Source organism: Echeneis naucrates, chromosome 15 (genome assembly GCF_900963305.1).
Source record: "Echeneis naucrates chromosome 15, fEcheNa1.1, whole genome shotgun sequence".
Classification (NCBI taxonomy): domain Eukaryota; kingdom Metazoa; phylum Chordata; class Actinopteri; order Carangiformes; family Echeneidae; genus Echeneis; species Echeneis naucrates.
The window spans coordinates 6,546,446-6,562,977 of record NC_042525.1 but is presented as its reverse complement, the minus strand read 5'-3'; the positions used below and the strand labels follow the sequence as shown (position 1 = coordinate 6,562,977).

Below are 16,532 nucleotides of genomic sequence, written 5' to 3'. Positions count from 1 at the left end.
TCCAGATGTGGTCTGATAAAGAAAGAAACATCCATGAAAGCGCAGCTCTTGGTACATATTTTTGCCCAAAATCGCCACAATTAATGTTTGTGATCAGTTAGCTTTTTAAAGCTAGCAGCAATGCTACTGGCAGTGGAGTTAAGTAACAGATTTTTCTTCACCACTTTGATGAAAGTGGTTTAAAAAGGCATGACAATAGCGTTTAGCTAAAAGCACCGCTGTGCAGCTACACCGAGCTGCCTACCAGCGGCGGATTGCTGATCCAGACATCTTCTCCTCACAGTAGTTATTTTCACTGTCAAAATATATAGATTTTTTTTTTTTTTTTTGCCAGACTAAGGTCATTTAAGTTTCACTGTCCCTGACTTCATTTGCTTCTATCTCTTCTTTCAATTTAAACACTTGTGTACTCCACAAGTTTATTTTTGCTCTGCAAAGCGTAGACGAAATGTATCTTCCTGCCATGCTTGTTCGTTTGACCTGATGGCTCAGAGTTTATTATTCATAGCTCGTGTATGGAACCACATCATAACAACCACCACCCAAAACCTCAGGGGTGCCCAGAGCTACAGAAAACTGAGACAGTCCTTGTGCAGCAATGTACCAAGGAAAAACCCCTTTTTGAGTCTGCGCATGTGAAACCATTGACAGTTTCACAAATTCCATCATTTCATTCCATTTGTGATGCATTTTTGATGTGCTTGCATTTTGTATGAACCGACACACTGAACTTTTTCATTTCCCACCACTTTCTGAAATCATCAGATTCTCCTGCCCAAAAACTAACAACTGTCACGAGCTCATTTCCAACAGGACATACAGAGCATTTCCTCTCATGCTGCGATAGACTATTACAGGAAGTACATTGAAACAACATCTGAGTCATTTGACGGGAGTCTTTTTATGGAAAAGTAACTCCAGGTTTTGTTCTCATAGGTTTTGTGAGGCAATTGAGAAGTCAACAGGGGACCGAGAAAACTGTGGAAAACACTTGAGCTGATCTGTGCACACCATTTATCACTAAATTGCAACACGGCAGGACTTCCACTTTTACTCTCTGGCTTCGAAGGGAATTCTAAGTGTGTGCTGACACACTGATGCTGCCCATTGAGTCAGGCTACACTCGAGGACTCATGTTACCAGACGGCAAATTTTATGACCATGAAGGATCTTGAACATCAGCATCAGTGAAGTAGCATACCGTTTTAACTATAAATGAAGTATAATCTGATAACACATGTTGTCTACAAACTCTAGTATGTAACAGCCACAAAGAGGAGATTGTAAAAAAGGAGGATTTGTTTCCAGGAAACCAAATGTTTGCCTTCAAAGCGTTTAATTCCAGTATTCATATTAAAATGGATCGCATATCTTGGCTTGGGCAAGGCATTACATCAAAGTGAGATAAGAATTGTTTGACTTGTTCTCCGCAAAGGTTTACATGTGACCAACGTGAGCGAGATTTGTTAATACGTGATTTGTAAATTCAACATAACAGAATATTTCCTGGGTGATATTATATTTGGGATTATAACAGAGCTGTGGTAACATTTCTTAATTTACTATCACAAAAAGGACAAACTCTGACGACGTGGCTCAAAACACGGACCTGCCAGATCTTTGTTTGTGGTTAACCAATATTTCTAAGCGGAAGGATGAACAGAAGGAATCTTGTTTACTTCCATTGTTGCTTGCAGGACTGTTGAAGGATGGCAGGCTGTGGGAGCCCCATTAATTAACTCCTGGTTGCTCATGTTCAGTGAGGGCCAAACACCGCCAGCTTTATGCAACACTGGTTGCCAGAGTGACGTAATCAGGCCTTGGTCAATTCATTGGGCCGGGACTTATTCCCAGATGTTTATTTGGACTGTTGGATTTGAACAGAAGCAAAACGTGTCTGAATTGAAGGTCCGACGAACACGTTTAAACCTGAAATTAGTGTGAGGTGCTGTATAAAATGAAAGAAAGAGCTAATAATAGCAGTGATTCCCTCTTTTACTTTGACTCATACCCTTCCTACATTTATATTAATGGATGAGGAATTACATGAGCGCAATTTTGCTTCCACCCTCTTCTCTCACAATCCCATTTCCATTTCTGAGATGCAATCATTTGGTAATGACTTCCAGATTCCCCATTTTCCTCCATGTGTGGATGACATGAGCTGAGTCATGGCACAAAAGTAAGAAATATTGGGCAAATTCATAAGATAAATTGGAAAATTCTGCGCAAATCGTAGAGGCAATACACATTTGACAAAGTAGGAATTAACGAGGGAATGACAACATGGCACCTGGAAAGAGACTAATTTGTATGGATAGTGAAAGCAGGCACTGGGAAGAGTCTTTGTGAGAAAGGGAACAAAGTGAGAGTCAGATCTCTTCAGTGAAAGCAGAGGAGGAGGAGGTGGAGGAGGAGGAGGAGGAAGAGGAGGAGCTCTGGCCTTGGGTCCCTGGGCACAGAAGGTGCTACAGAAGCTTCACTTTCTATACAAACTCATCTGAACTAAACAAGTTTAAGTTGAAGCAAAGAACTTAGTTCAACACCTCAACTTCTCACACCGTGGTTGAAATTAGCTGGGTACAGCGACCTGTGGTGAAGTCGATTGACTGGACATGAAATGGAAAGACACACACCTGTCTGTAAAGGTACCAGATAACACAGGTATATGAATACTTGTGTGGTGATACATTCCTGCTTTTCTTTTAATGAATTAGCAGAAATTAAAATACTCATTATGGGGTAATTGTTGTAGATTGATCATTATTGAAATGGTTTTACACAAGGCTGAAACATAAAAGGGAAGCCACTTTTATTTTTACCACTTCATACTCTCTCTACTACTCTGGAACCTTTGTTACATATATTTGAACTTTTCAGTATAAATATTTTTGGATTTGCACAAAACAAACTGCAGCTGCACCACTGAAATGGTTATACATTTATACCTTAGCAGTAAATTTACAATTATTTAATACATGATGTATTACTTACCAGGATCCTGTATATGAAGTGATGTCTGCCAAAGTTAGAGACTAGCTGGGGAACACAGGGGAGAAACAAACATTTTCCAAAAGAGCTGATGGAGACCAAGCAGAGCAAAAAGTAGAATGAATATTGACTGAATGAAGTGTGAGTGGTTGTGTGTCTCTGTCTGTCTCTGTGTGTTAGCCCTGAGATGGACTGGCGACCTGTCCGGGGTGTACCCTGCCATCGCCCAATGAGAGCTGGATTTGTCTCCAGCACCCCCGAGACCCAGAAACAGATAAGCAGTTGATGAATGAATGAATCAATGACTTGACTGAATGACTAACATTCATCACAAAGAAAGAAAAAATAGACATTAGCTGTACTAATGTAGTTCTATATTTACTGGCTATGTAGGTAAACAGCTGCTTGCTAAGAAGTTGGCTTCGGTATTTTCAAACTGCAAAGACAACGCACTGCACATCAGAGGCTGATAAAAGGGCATAATCATTGAAAACACATTGACGATAAGTGCAGTATGCAGGAATGATGTGTTGAAGGATACCAAATGTTCCACAGGAGAATTTCCTGCTCATTATTGGGTCCAGGTTTTATAGCTGGCATCCTGTGTCTGCCTGCACACCTCAACTTTTAAAAATTCAGGGTAAATTGGCATGTTTGTCGGAGGGGAAGAAAATTGGGCATAATGTGGAATAGAGCACAGAGAACACCTTAAGTATTTCCTCCAGTTGAAGGTGGTCAGGCAGGTGATAGCCACGGTTAGTTGGCTGCCACACAACCTGAAATCTAAGATCAGATACAGAATTACAGATGACATGCTTGGGCTTCATCTTCCTGATGGCTTGAGAAATGCTGCCAGCACACTAAACTCCAGCAGTACGAGTCTGATCACATCATTCTCTTTGAAGCTTGTTTTGTTTCTTCATTTTATGGCATTAGCAAAATATGAGGAACATTTTTGCATAACAACAGCAATATCACAAAATCGATAGCAAGTTACAAATACCAATCATGTCCATGGACTGAGATGGAGCACAACCACATGTGGTGTTAATTCTCCAGCTTGGTTAGAGACAATTAAAGAGGAAAAAACATAAAATGTTAAGGAATTAAATTCAGTCATAAAAACGAAGGAATTTGCTAATAGTGGAGGTTGATGTTGAAATGCTATCTGTGTATCAGGGTAAGGTTGGAGTTGAGGTCGGTGGTGGTGAGTTAATGACCCTGAGAAATGTGCAGAGACTTGATGGTTTAGATTCAGATGCCAAACTATCATCTCATCTCACCGTTGCACCTTGACTTAATGGAGCAGACTGAGGGTCGTAACTTCACCAAGACCTAGAATGGGAAAAGACTGTGCACTTAGTGACCCGGTCTTCTTTTTATAGGGTCCAAAGGAAAACTTGGAATATCCTTTTCTGAAACAAAAACAGAAGAGTCAGGAATTAATGCAGGAGACGGGATGAGTATAAAGCTCAAGCTGTTATTTGAAGGCTTACTATCTGAAGTGATTTCAAGCCTTACTCAGTGATCTGGCACCTTGCATTACGCTCTCCTGTTTTCCTCATTTGTTCTGCTCACTCCACAAGGGTCTTGTGTTGATTTACTGGAGTGTTAAGCACTTGGATGTTTATGCCTTGCACCCTGGATGACACTGTCTGCTACTAATCTGTATTTCCGTTGTTGTCTGCACACATCAGCCCAGAACAGTTCGGGATGGAGTCAAGTACAGAGATACCGACTTCCCTATCTGTCTCTTCCTGTGTGGCTGCATCTGGATATTTCACTTGTGTTTTCTAGTCACTCTACAGCTCACTATTCATGCTGGTCTGCAGCAGCTGCCTCGTACTTTGTGGTGTTACTGAACACTAGGACACGCAGATTCATTCAAACCTCTCTATATAACACAGACAGTAGCCCGGAAACATCATTTCAATTTCTATGCCAAAAACCTTTAAGAATGGGAATAGTAACCCAAATGCGCGTATAATGAGGGAAACCATTTACAGGAAGACATGTAGGGAGAAACTGGCGCAACTATTTTCAGACGAGCTTTGGTAATGGGTGCTATGCTGCATGTTGGTGCAGCGTTTTTGCACAGTGCCACACTTTCTGTTTTGGTCTTTTTTTCAGGTGGTGTTTTACATTTTCGTTTAGCTCCATTTTCTCCTGCTGCTCATGCTAACTGCCAAAACGTTATCGAAGGCAAACTGCAAGTGCTGCTGCTGGAGCTATAAAACCAGCGGGGAAAAAATATACTTTAGTCAAAGTTCATGCAGTATTTTATGAGAAATATACACTTCAATCATCAAAAACAAAAATCTGAATGCTGAGCGGTGCCTGTGAGACTATTGTATGTTCTAATATTTGATGCATTAGCAGTATTATAAGGTTGTATGTAGGTAAGGTAGATACTGCATTCTTTGTTACAATTAACCACTTAAAATGTGTAAACAGAGAGGCAAGACAGTTCAAGACTTTAAAGACAATTTGACAGAATAATTGATCAGATTAACTGCCACGAAATGCTGCATTAATACAGTGGATGATAAGAAAGGAAGTTCAAGGAAGAGAAAGTCTCATACCTGCCGTGGGACTGTTATTTGGATGTAAAGTGTTTCCAACCACTTTGACATAGTTCAATAGGATGGCAAAATTATTATTTTCCTGAAGCACAACATCTTTTGTGGCTGAAAACTCTTATTAGGTCTTATCAAGGCAGCTATGAGCTAAACCATTGAAATGTTTTAGCTCTGTAGCAATTACAAGCATTACTCATGTCATATCACTTTCATGCCCCGTCAGTCTGACTATTTATTACTTGTAAATAATTCATAGAACATTCTAAAACCAGAAAAGCATCAGAAATGCGTAGCTCAGCTATGTGACATGTGCAAAAATACTCCCTTGCCTTGACTTTGAGTTGCACTGAGTTTACAAAAACAAAAGAACAGAGATCCTCAGGGGTCTCTGAGGCATCATTAAAATACACATGTGTCATGATGTATATCTTGGTTCTCCTTATATAAAGAGCTCATGAGGGAGAGAGAAGGCCAGCACTCAGAACTCAGGCAGGGCCTGAGACCAGAGAGGAAATTAAACACCCAGACACTTTGCAGGCAACATCACAGCTATACACAGAACGTATCTGATTTGTGGATGATTCTGAAACGCAAGTGGTAGAAGTTATGATGCAAAACTCCTGAGGTTACTCTCTGTTCTTTTCTGTCATAATCCGGAGTACAGACCGTCTGAGTAGTTCAGGACAGACCAAGTTCACCTCCTTGTCGAATTGAATGATAAAGCATTTTGAGAAAACAGACTGCATCATGATGTTCGGGTGTGCCTAGTTGGGAAAGCCTTTTATTTGCAAGTATAAACACTTCATTCTTTTGTGGTGAGATCAATGAAGGGAGTACACCCAAAACTACCTCACACGGACAAGAAATGTGGATGCACAATAATATATCGCTTTGGTTTGTCAACGTGAGCTCACGGAATCTTAAGAGCAGCAAGTTCATTCAATAAAAGATACTTACTAAACTAAAGAGTCAGACACACACACGCATTCCAGCACATTAAAATGGAACATGGCGACATAAATTTACTCCAAAGAGAATTTATTGTGTTGTGTTCCACTGGTCTCGGCTAATTACAGGAACACTAAAGCTCACTGTGACAGGCCTGACTTGCCAGTACATACCTATCTTTTGTGGCATAAAAAGTACACCCCCGTGCCGACAGACACAGATGCACAATAAGATGATGACAAAAGATAGATAACACCCAATATGTCGCATGCGGCCTCGGCTCTGCTTTCTTTGATAAATAACATCAGTTTTTTTCTATTGGAAAAGCCATATTTCATCTGACCTGTCTGGGGCTGGTGCTGCACCGAAAACTATTTTGACAAGTAGTCTGGCTTGGCATCAATTAAGGTCCAAAAAAGACAGAGTAAATCAAACACAGAATATTGGACAAGAGACAAGTGAGCAGTCTAGTGAAAATTCACGTCCGTTAGGATATATCAATCGATCACCAGCGTCAGCGTCAGATAATACGTCCAGTGTTTTCCCTGCTGGAGAAAATGAGTGAGGCTTAAAGCAAAGAGTTTTCCTTCAGCCTCTCTGAAGAATTAGCTGGTGGTTTTGACATGTCAGCAGCGATAATGGGAGCAAAGTTGGCAGGAATGAAAGTTTGCTCTGGTTAAGAAAAAAAAAAAGAAGAGATAATTAATCGAAGGAAAATTAATTGGTTGCCAGCAAAAACTCCTCAGGCATATTTTAACGTAGACTTTGGTATTCAACTTATAAAATTTATATTATATATTAATTTGGTCGCCAAAAGTAATTTGGTATGGCATTAAATGAACATTTTTCATTGTTGAGCTTTGTTCCCCACTAAAACCAAAAACTGGGACTGTAAACATATTTCATGAAATTTTCACTGAAAACAAACAACATTTGTTATACTCGATCCAAAAAGAAGAAGGAAAAAACCACAACAGTCCCTTAAAAATACAAATCTTTTTTGGCCCCAAATTAATTTTGATGGATAATATCAGCATCAGTTATGTATTAAATATCTGTTTGACTTTAAATGTGAAATCACTACAATGACAGCATAATACAAAAATTCACATTCTTTATTATCGAAGTGGAGTTTCCATGGTTGATCCATAAATCCACATATTTAATTTGATTAACTTTCTGGACACCGTCAAGACAAAATAAAGCCAGAGCTTTGCGGTCCTAACTCATACCACACACTGTTGTGTTTTATTGAATTTATTAGCTGAGAAAAAAGTTTATGGGATGTTAAAGTCAGATCACAAAGCCTCTTGATTTTGGGATAAATTATTAATAGCTAATGGTGTTGTCAGCATACAGAGGCACATAACTGTCAGAAAGATTAAATGAGAGCGAAGTTAAAAAAAAAAAAAAAAAAAAACCCACAAAAAACAAACAAACAAAAAAAAAAAAACTAAAAAAGCTCCCAAAATAGTGCACATTACATGCATGTGATTGGGATTAAAGATTTATTTATACCTTGCAACAGTAGCCCTTGACACAAATCTTTTGTTACACTCTGGCAGAGTCCTATATTTTTATTCTCTTGTATTACAGTTGAGTGTTACTAACATTTTGTTGCGGCTCAGACAGAAGAAAGCAACTGTAGAGCAAAAACAACGTGGAACGGGTGTGTCATTATGAACAGTAGTGCCATCTGTGTCTTTGGCAGCCATCGAGGTTGCACCCAGTTGATGTCATTGTGAGCTGATCTGCTAAATAGTGGCTAAGCCAGTAATATGGAAGACTCCATCTGTTCCACTTACAGTAAGTACATGAATGGTGAGAATATGTGATAGTAACATTGCTTCCCACAAATTTATCTGTGATAGACTGAATGAACGTAGCATCGAGAAAACATGGCGACTCGGTCAAACTACTGCCAACTGTTTGGGCTTCAGTCAAAAGACAGGCGGCCTATTGATTAGGTGGCTACTTTTGACAAAGACAACTTTTTTAAGCTACCTATTTTGGATTTTCATCAGACAGCAAAACAAAACAAACCCTTATGTTCTTCATTCTCAGTGAAATTGTGGCCAAGGGGTCGGAACTGTCTTAACCAAACCTGCATGGTCTTCACATCAGCCTGCTGTAATTACCCAGTCATGCTGAGGAGGCCATGCACATCATTACTGGTGTCATGAGACAGACGGGCCCCCACTGCTGGGCTCAAACAGTCTCAGCCTCCCATCCAGGGTCCCAGTCAGCAGCTGAGAAGGACAGAGAAACAAACATGACGTCACATTCAGTTTTTACTCCTGTGGATGACATTTCCAAGAAGCTGCATCACACATCATTCCCCTTTTTCCGACTGTCTGTCTAAAGGACTGAGTTGCATAACAGCACACCTGCTTCCGCTTCAAGGTCAAGAGCCGCGCTGTTTGCCATTGAAATACTTGTTGTTCCATACCATGCCTGCTATTTATCACAAAAAAACATGATGCTGTCTGAGCAGGACTCTGTTACATAAGTCTGTTTAATCAAAAAATGGGACTTGATGTCTCTGCCAGTCTAAGTCAAGGCATCCACATATCAATAAACTAAAATCAACCCACACCCTGCACAGCCGTTTCAAGGAAACACATGTGCAAACGCACAACTAACGCCAACCAGCAGCTGGGTGCAGATAACAAGCACACATGTGCACAACCATCTTTTTTCAATATTTCTCTTTCATCAGTGATGATTATCTAATGTTTTTAACAGCAAGTCAAACAGATGAGCGTGAGCTGACGTTACCTCAACTATCAATCAGCAAAGGTTCAGAATGAGACTAATTTATGTTCATATCTGCAGTGGCTCAAAACAGGGTGTACAATAGAATCATAACTTAAGTTGGTTGTTCACAAATAGCGCTACATTTAATTTTTAAGCATGCGTAATATACAAGATCAGGGAATGCAGCAAACCATTTTAAACTTATGTCATACTACCTCAAACTGGGGTTGTTTGTTCAATACTAAATCCCCTTTATGTCCTGAAGGACTTCACAAATCAACCATAATGAAAAAGAGGTGAAAACAAAGCAACAAATTACAAACTAAACAGGAATGTTTGGGTTAATATCCAGATTTGCTGTGCAGTATCAATGTCATATATTCATATTTCAGAGATTTTACGTTGCTTTAAAGAAAAGTGGGAATCTTGCGAAACAAGGATTTGCCAAGCAGTGATAAAAACCACATTTGGTACAACAACAGTCCAACATTTTTTCCCATGTACTAAAGCTGTTTTATGCAGGAGAAATCATCTTTTACCAGCACACAGATGCCTGTGCTGGGAAAGGGAGTCAGTATAGTTGAGTTCTGAGGATGGCTCAATGAGTTAACTGGTGTGGATTTAATCTTTCTTTGATGGGTGATCCTTGCAGCCCCTCTCCCATAGGATCCACAGAAGATTTCTGGGTATGTATGGAGCCCACAGACTAGAGAATTACCTTCTAAAGGCAGCATGAATGCATTATTGAAATACATTACACAAGCAATTCCTGTGCTAGTGTTTTTGGTGTATAAAAATGTTTGAAACTCTTCCAAGAAACAAACAGTTTGACAGCTCATTTCAGTAGGTCTTCTATCCTCAAGCAGTCTTCTTTCACCATGACCTCCTGCTCAATGACCTCCATGAACAATAGCCAAGCTGTCTGGGTCCTGCCCCGGGCTGCTAAAATAGCTATTTAAACCTTAAAGAAGGTCAGAGAGCAGTCCCATTAGCGACCACAGTTCTTTTCACAGATTACTTTCTAAAACCATTAGACTGTGTAATCACCTAGGCATTACACTCCTCCATGCAAACATTCAGTGAAGAGTTGACATTAATAGCATTTTGAAGACATGCATTTACGAGAAACATCTGTAATCCAAAACATTCCACTTCTTCAGCCGTCTGCCATCCATGTTCAATGTGGCTGAAGTGAGTTGAGCCATTGAGTACTGAAAATTTTAAGCAACCTTCAGCGCCAGAGCTAGTTCACTGTAGACATAAAGTTAGGGTCAAACCAGGATATCACAGGTGAGTTATTACACTTTCCTAACCATCGCAATTCAACATTCATTTGCTGTGTCAAAAGTCCTCATGCAATCCTATACCTACTGGCATATGGTACGAGTTCAAATCCAGTGAACAACCTCAAATGGTCCAAAGGTAAGCAGTAAAGGGTGAGGGGGGGGGGGTGCACACACAAATGCAGCAGATTTGTGGGAGCGTATCCAACAATGCTGTGACAAACTTTCAGAACAATGTTTCATTACAATTTGTTCTTTGCTTGAATCTAAGAAACACTGGGTTCAACAGTTACATTGAATATAAATTAAATAACAACTGGAGAAAAGGGTTAGTTTTAATGGTCATTCACAGACACATGCAGTTAAGTTTTGGTAAAATTTGATTGCAGAAAAACTCATACATCTTACATGGAAATATGAGACTTGTGTTCTCTTGTTATCATGTTGTTTATTTGTTTTTATCCGCAGTATAATAAATATCGTACAAAACTTTTTACGAATTTCTGGATCATAAATCCGATAACATAATATTTGTGCCATACTGTGCACATTATCAAGCTCAGTTAATGTCAAGCATGCTGGCTGAACACCATGGAAAATATCGCACGCACACCACAAATCAATAGTTCAAAGCAGGAATAAAAATGATGATTCAGAATGCAATGTGGGCTAGATTTTCCGGTGGTGAACACTTGTGTCAAGTATTGGCATTCGGGCTGACAGAGAATGTCCATCAGTAGAAACTGCCCTCACAAATGCCAACACACCACGGGGCAACCATGGTTCTACATGAACTAGCAGAAATACACGTGCACTAATATCTGTGCATCTCAATCTTTATACATCATAGGAGCTATTGGTAAGCTTTGCTATTACTGCATAGCCATTATTCTCATTAACATTAGCATGATCATTTTACAAAAAAAGAAAAGAAAAGAAAAGAAAGAAAGGTTGAATAGAAGCAAAACAAAGGGTGGATTTTCACAGCTGGAGACAGCTGTTGGTGAGTAAAGGAATGTAGACTGATGCTGAACTCACATTTGTTCTAAACTGGTAACAAACAGCCAATGCTAATGTTGGCTGTGTGGCAAAAGCAAAACTCACACGTATCCTTTAAATATCAGTTGATCGTCTGCTATTAAAAGAATAAAAGGCATTTGTATACATTTTGAAACTGATATCTTAACTTAAAAAGGAGAAAGAAATATCACATGAGGAGGAGACATGACCTTCTTCATGTTTTCTAATTTCCCAATAACCTCAGTTAATAATAATAATTCATTTATCATACTTATTATAACAATAACACCAAAAGTAGCACAAATGTCTGGCCCAAACTGACTGTCTAATCTTCCATCTGCCCTCTAGCTATTGTCTGCACAGGTAGAGCTCATTTCTCAGACCATAGATATGGCTGTAATGCAGAGAAAGACAGATGCTATCAGACTGACAGCATTCCATATGTTTGCTCCAGAGGCTGTGGAATGCATCTTGAAAAAAGGTGCAGGGACTCCCCTATCCCCCTACCACCGCCCACCCCCCCTCCAAAAAAAAAAAAAAATCTCTTGAATATTTTCATTTGGTTGAGTTGGGGAGTAAAAAGTATTTTGCTGCTACAACATTAAATATATTCTGAATATCTTTAATTGAATCTATATGATGCTCAATAGACGATTTGGGGTTGTTTCTCTCGCAAGACATGTTCTCACATTGTGAGAATTACAGTAAATTTGTTTGCTGCTTTTACTCCGACAAAGCTGGATGTGTGAATAGAAAAATTTCTCATCAATCTCAACAAGCTATTAAATCACAAAACCCCAGCTGTGATCATTTTCACTTATTAGAAACAGAAATTTAGCAATCTAATGAATTCGTTATCATTCCGAACGTAAATCCAAATGGAGATCTGAAGTGCATTCATGATTTGAAGCTGCAGAATTGAGACAAATATTGTGTTGTTCAAATTGACACAGCAGGTGCCATAGACAGGGGGTATTCAGGCAAAGAACAGGACAAAGCTTTCATATACCTCTGTGGCCAACTGAGAAAACGCTGCCTACCACATGTGAAAGGTTTTGATACTTCATGTAACTTTGCAACTGGACCCAAACTTTTTACTCCCTCACTTCCTGTTCATTGCAGTTCTAACTGTGCCGAACACAGGCCAGTTGATTTCAGAGAGGCTGTCTCAGCTCAGTCTGTGTCTCACTCTAATGTGACATTCTGGACCAGACAGCAGAGTCCACCTCTGTATTTGCTGTCTGGCCACTACAGTAAGAAGGGAGTGTTTGGCTTGTTGGAGTCAGGCAGACAGGAAATGAAGAGATACAATATGAAAAAAAAAGGGGAGTGTAAATAGCCCTGCAAATGACAAATGGCCATAAATGAAACGATAACCCTAAAAAGGCCTAGAGAGACACCAGCTGCATTTTGCTTGCTTGCAAAGAACAAAGACGATGCATACTATGCAGACAAAAGGAGCACAGAGCTCGAAAGCCAATGAGATGATTCACTCACTGTCCATTCTCCTAGTTGAGACGATAGAGCATGTTAACTTTTCAAGACAGCTGCCTGTGTCAGTGAGAGGTCACAGTCCTGCACTACCTCCCAAACAAGAAGTGCAAATGAGGTCCAAAGTCCTTGAAGAAAAGTTCACAGACTTCCCACTTAATCAAAGGATTGACACAAAAAGCTATATTTTGATTTTAAAAGAGTTCTAATTCAACTAATAATTATTCAGATAACATTTAAACTCCATATTGGTATGTGTCTAAAAGAAGCACACCTGGTTCAGGATTATTCAAAGTGAAATCCTTGTTTTTATTTGATGGCTCTGTCTTGTAAACGTCTCCAACTCCACCCTGTTCATGTCCAGAAGGTCTCCCACAGGTAACCATTACAAATGTTCCAATTCATGCGAATCACATTTAATAAAAGCTGAAATAACATTTGGAGAATTTGACATAAATGTAAAGACATGTTTTTCTTTTTTCTTCCATCTGTTTTAACTTTTCCATACAAAAAGTCTATCTTGGGACACAAACATGGTAGTAAAGACTCAAGAAATCAAGTGAGAGTTTTGTTATTTATGGCCACTCCCAGTACTCAGTGGGATTCAATATCCATGTTAAAAAAACACTAGTCCTTCTCACCAAGAAAGCAAGTTTTTAAAAAAATCAAATTTTGTTTTCACAAATTGCACAGTGACGTTTAAATGAAATGTCACAAATTAAAACTCAATGGTGACTAAATGAAACAGCGATGAAAACATGATCACAGAAAAAGAGAGGCTGCTGGCCTTTAAAAGAACTCATTCACTAAAATGCTGATCTTTGGCTGAAAAACAAAGAGGTTTCTACTACAGATGTGGAACAGTGTAATTGGAGCTATCGGCAGCTTGGGATGTGATGGTAGAAATATGAGTCTTGCAAATACAGCACAGCCCCATGAGGTCTGTTTCTATTGTCTGACCTAGTAACCTGTTTCTTTTGAAGTAACTGTTCATTTGCCTCTAGCTACAGCATTTTTCTTTGCCTTTACTCTTCAAATCCAAAAATCACCGGGGGGGGGGGATAGTAGCCGCAGGTAAAATATTGACACTATCTTGTTTTTCGGGCACATTCCTGTTGGAAAGTGAGAAAGTTCTTCTAAGAAAGTAAATTTTAATGGTAGCACATTTGGGTCCAACACATGGGAGTGCCCAAATCTTGACTATGCGCGCTATGTGAAATCCTGAAAGGTTTTACAAGACAACAAAGTGACGTGACAGTAAAAGTTGGGATCTCTCATTACAGACCAAAGAACCGGAATAAACCTGAGGGACTGAACCCTGGAGCTGGATCAGCTTGCTTGATGGTCTTTTAAGTATTAGGGCGGAAAACGTGAGTGAAAAATTAGTGGAAAATATGCATTACACTCTCTGTCTGTGTCTTGCATTGGAAGGTTCTCACAGCAGTAAATATGGAGAACATCTGGTCCTCAAATGTGGCTAAAAAGCAAGGTGAGCACAGGTTGGGGACACTCTTCCTGCCAGTATTTTTTCATGGATTGATAAGGAGAAAGCGCAGGCTGAAGACATACAGCACTGTTAGTGTCGTGGTTTCACCGAACTCTGATCCCAGTTAACGGTTGAGACTGACTGGCTATTTCCCAGGACTTCTTGAACTTCTGCTCATTTATATTGACTCATTGCGTTTTTGGCCACAAACAAAAGAAAAATAAAGATAAATATGCATGCATCTATTCCAGTCAGACGTTAGATCAACCAACTCAAAGTTAACTAAAAACAGACTCACAGAGCAGAGCCAGGAACCCGATATTTTAGCTGTAGTTCAACTGTGCGAGGAAAAGGAAAGAAACACTTTTCAGTTAGAAGAGTAGAGCTTGTTAAGAATTATGAATGTCTTACTGCTGCAGGAAGATTAGGAAGAGAGCTCCTATAAATGACCAGGGCATTACTGGTGGAGTTTAAGGTGTAATCCTCTGGATCCTACAGTGCTCAACTCCTCAGCACCTTTCAATAATTTTTCCCAGACAGACTGAACAGTTGATTCCTATGTTTCCAATCACTTCACAAAGCTGAAGTCTTGTTGAAATAGGCCTGAAACACTGATTAGAGAACTTTATAGAATTATTTATCTTGATTGATGCTACCCATTGCAATACACATTTTGTAACTTGTAAATGTAATATTCAATTCAAATGTTAATGAGGTTTTTGGATGACTTCGGTAAGATATAATCTAAAGGAGAGATCTTGTCTCAGAAAAATCCATCTGACGAGAGCACAAACTGCCTCTGCTGATACAAGCCTTGATAAAAATGTGGAAAATGCTGGTAAGTCAGGCTTGACTTTTTGTCAAACTACTTTTTTTCCAAGTTAAAAAATGAATTGCCTTTTCTGTGTATTAGTATGGAGAGAGCTTAAAGTAGATTCATTGTGCCTCCATATCAAAAGGAACCCGCTGAGGTGGTACCCCCTGGGCACCTTTCGTTGTAGGTTTTCCATCTGGAAAAATAATTTGCTAGAGAGATTATATATCCATTCTCTCCTGGCAATCCATTGGGATCCGCCATGAGTAGTTGGAAAATGTTTCTCAGGAGAGAATACCCTTCTTAACCTGCTGTGACCATGATCCCATCCTAGACAACTGGAAGAAAATCTGATGGATGAAGTGAAGAATGAAGAATTACCTACCATTATTAATTATAGGCTATAATGACCAAGAGGTCCTAACAGTGCTATCGATGAATCACAACATTTGAGCTTGAGCTTGCATGTCAACAGATCAGCTCTCCATGACAAGTGAAGGAACTCTTTGTGCTACTGAGGAATATGTGATGGTAGTAAGAAGAACTCAGATTTGGATAGTTTGGTCAAATTATTTTGGGGAAAATGACACAGGGTTTCAGTGTTTCGAGTTCATACAGTTTTATCTATTAATATCTCTTAAATTAGACTGTAGAGAGACTCCTCCTTCAAAGAGGTCCACAGTAACATTAAACAGGTCTCAAGGAATGTTGATGAAAAACAGTTCTGTCCCTTTGGGTTAGAAAACAAAAATGCTGTGCACTAATTGCATTTCTAAAATTGCTTTAAAAACACTGCAACAGACAGTTTAATTCAATTAAGTATTATTGCTCATTGGTTTGCATGACAAAGCAGATTACCTCCATGGGAAATACTCAAATCCTGCAAAAGAAAACTCCTAAGGCCCAGCAAATACTGAATCAGAGCTTCCTCACAATTCATACTGTACATGTCGACATAACTGAGGGCATCCTGATTTCCAGTGTGGGAAAGCTTGTCATAGCTCTTTATTTAGCTGCAGACCCTCTGGAGCCCTCCAGTTTTTTCACACATTTGTGAATTTTATGACTTCAATCTGGTGAAATCTTAGCAGGTACCTGTAGTATGAGATAGCCAGTGTTTGAATCTGAGGGGAGAACTCAATAAGAGATGACCTCATAAAAAA

At 39.4% G+C, this 16,532-nt stretch overlaps 1 protein-coding gene across 1 annotated transcript in view; it reads right to left on the bottom strand.

The window, feature by feature from the left end:
- Positions 1 to 8,573: 8,573 nt before the first annotated feature.
- Positions 8,574 to 16,532, bottom strand: part of wdr27 (WD repeat domain 27) — a 35,953-nt gene continuing 27,994 nt past the window's right edge. Inside the window, exon 24 of the mRNA XM_029521791.1 lies at positions 8,574 to 8,767. Coding sequence (XP_029377651.1) covers positions 8,696 to 8,767 — 72 coding nt within the window. The 3' untranslated portion in view covers positions 8,574 to 8,695. The remainder of the gene's footprint in view (positions 8,768 to 16,532) is intronic.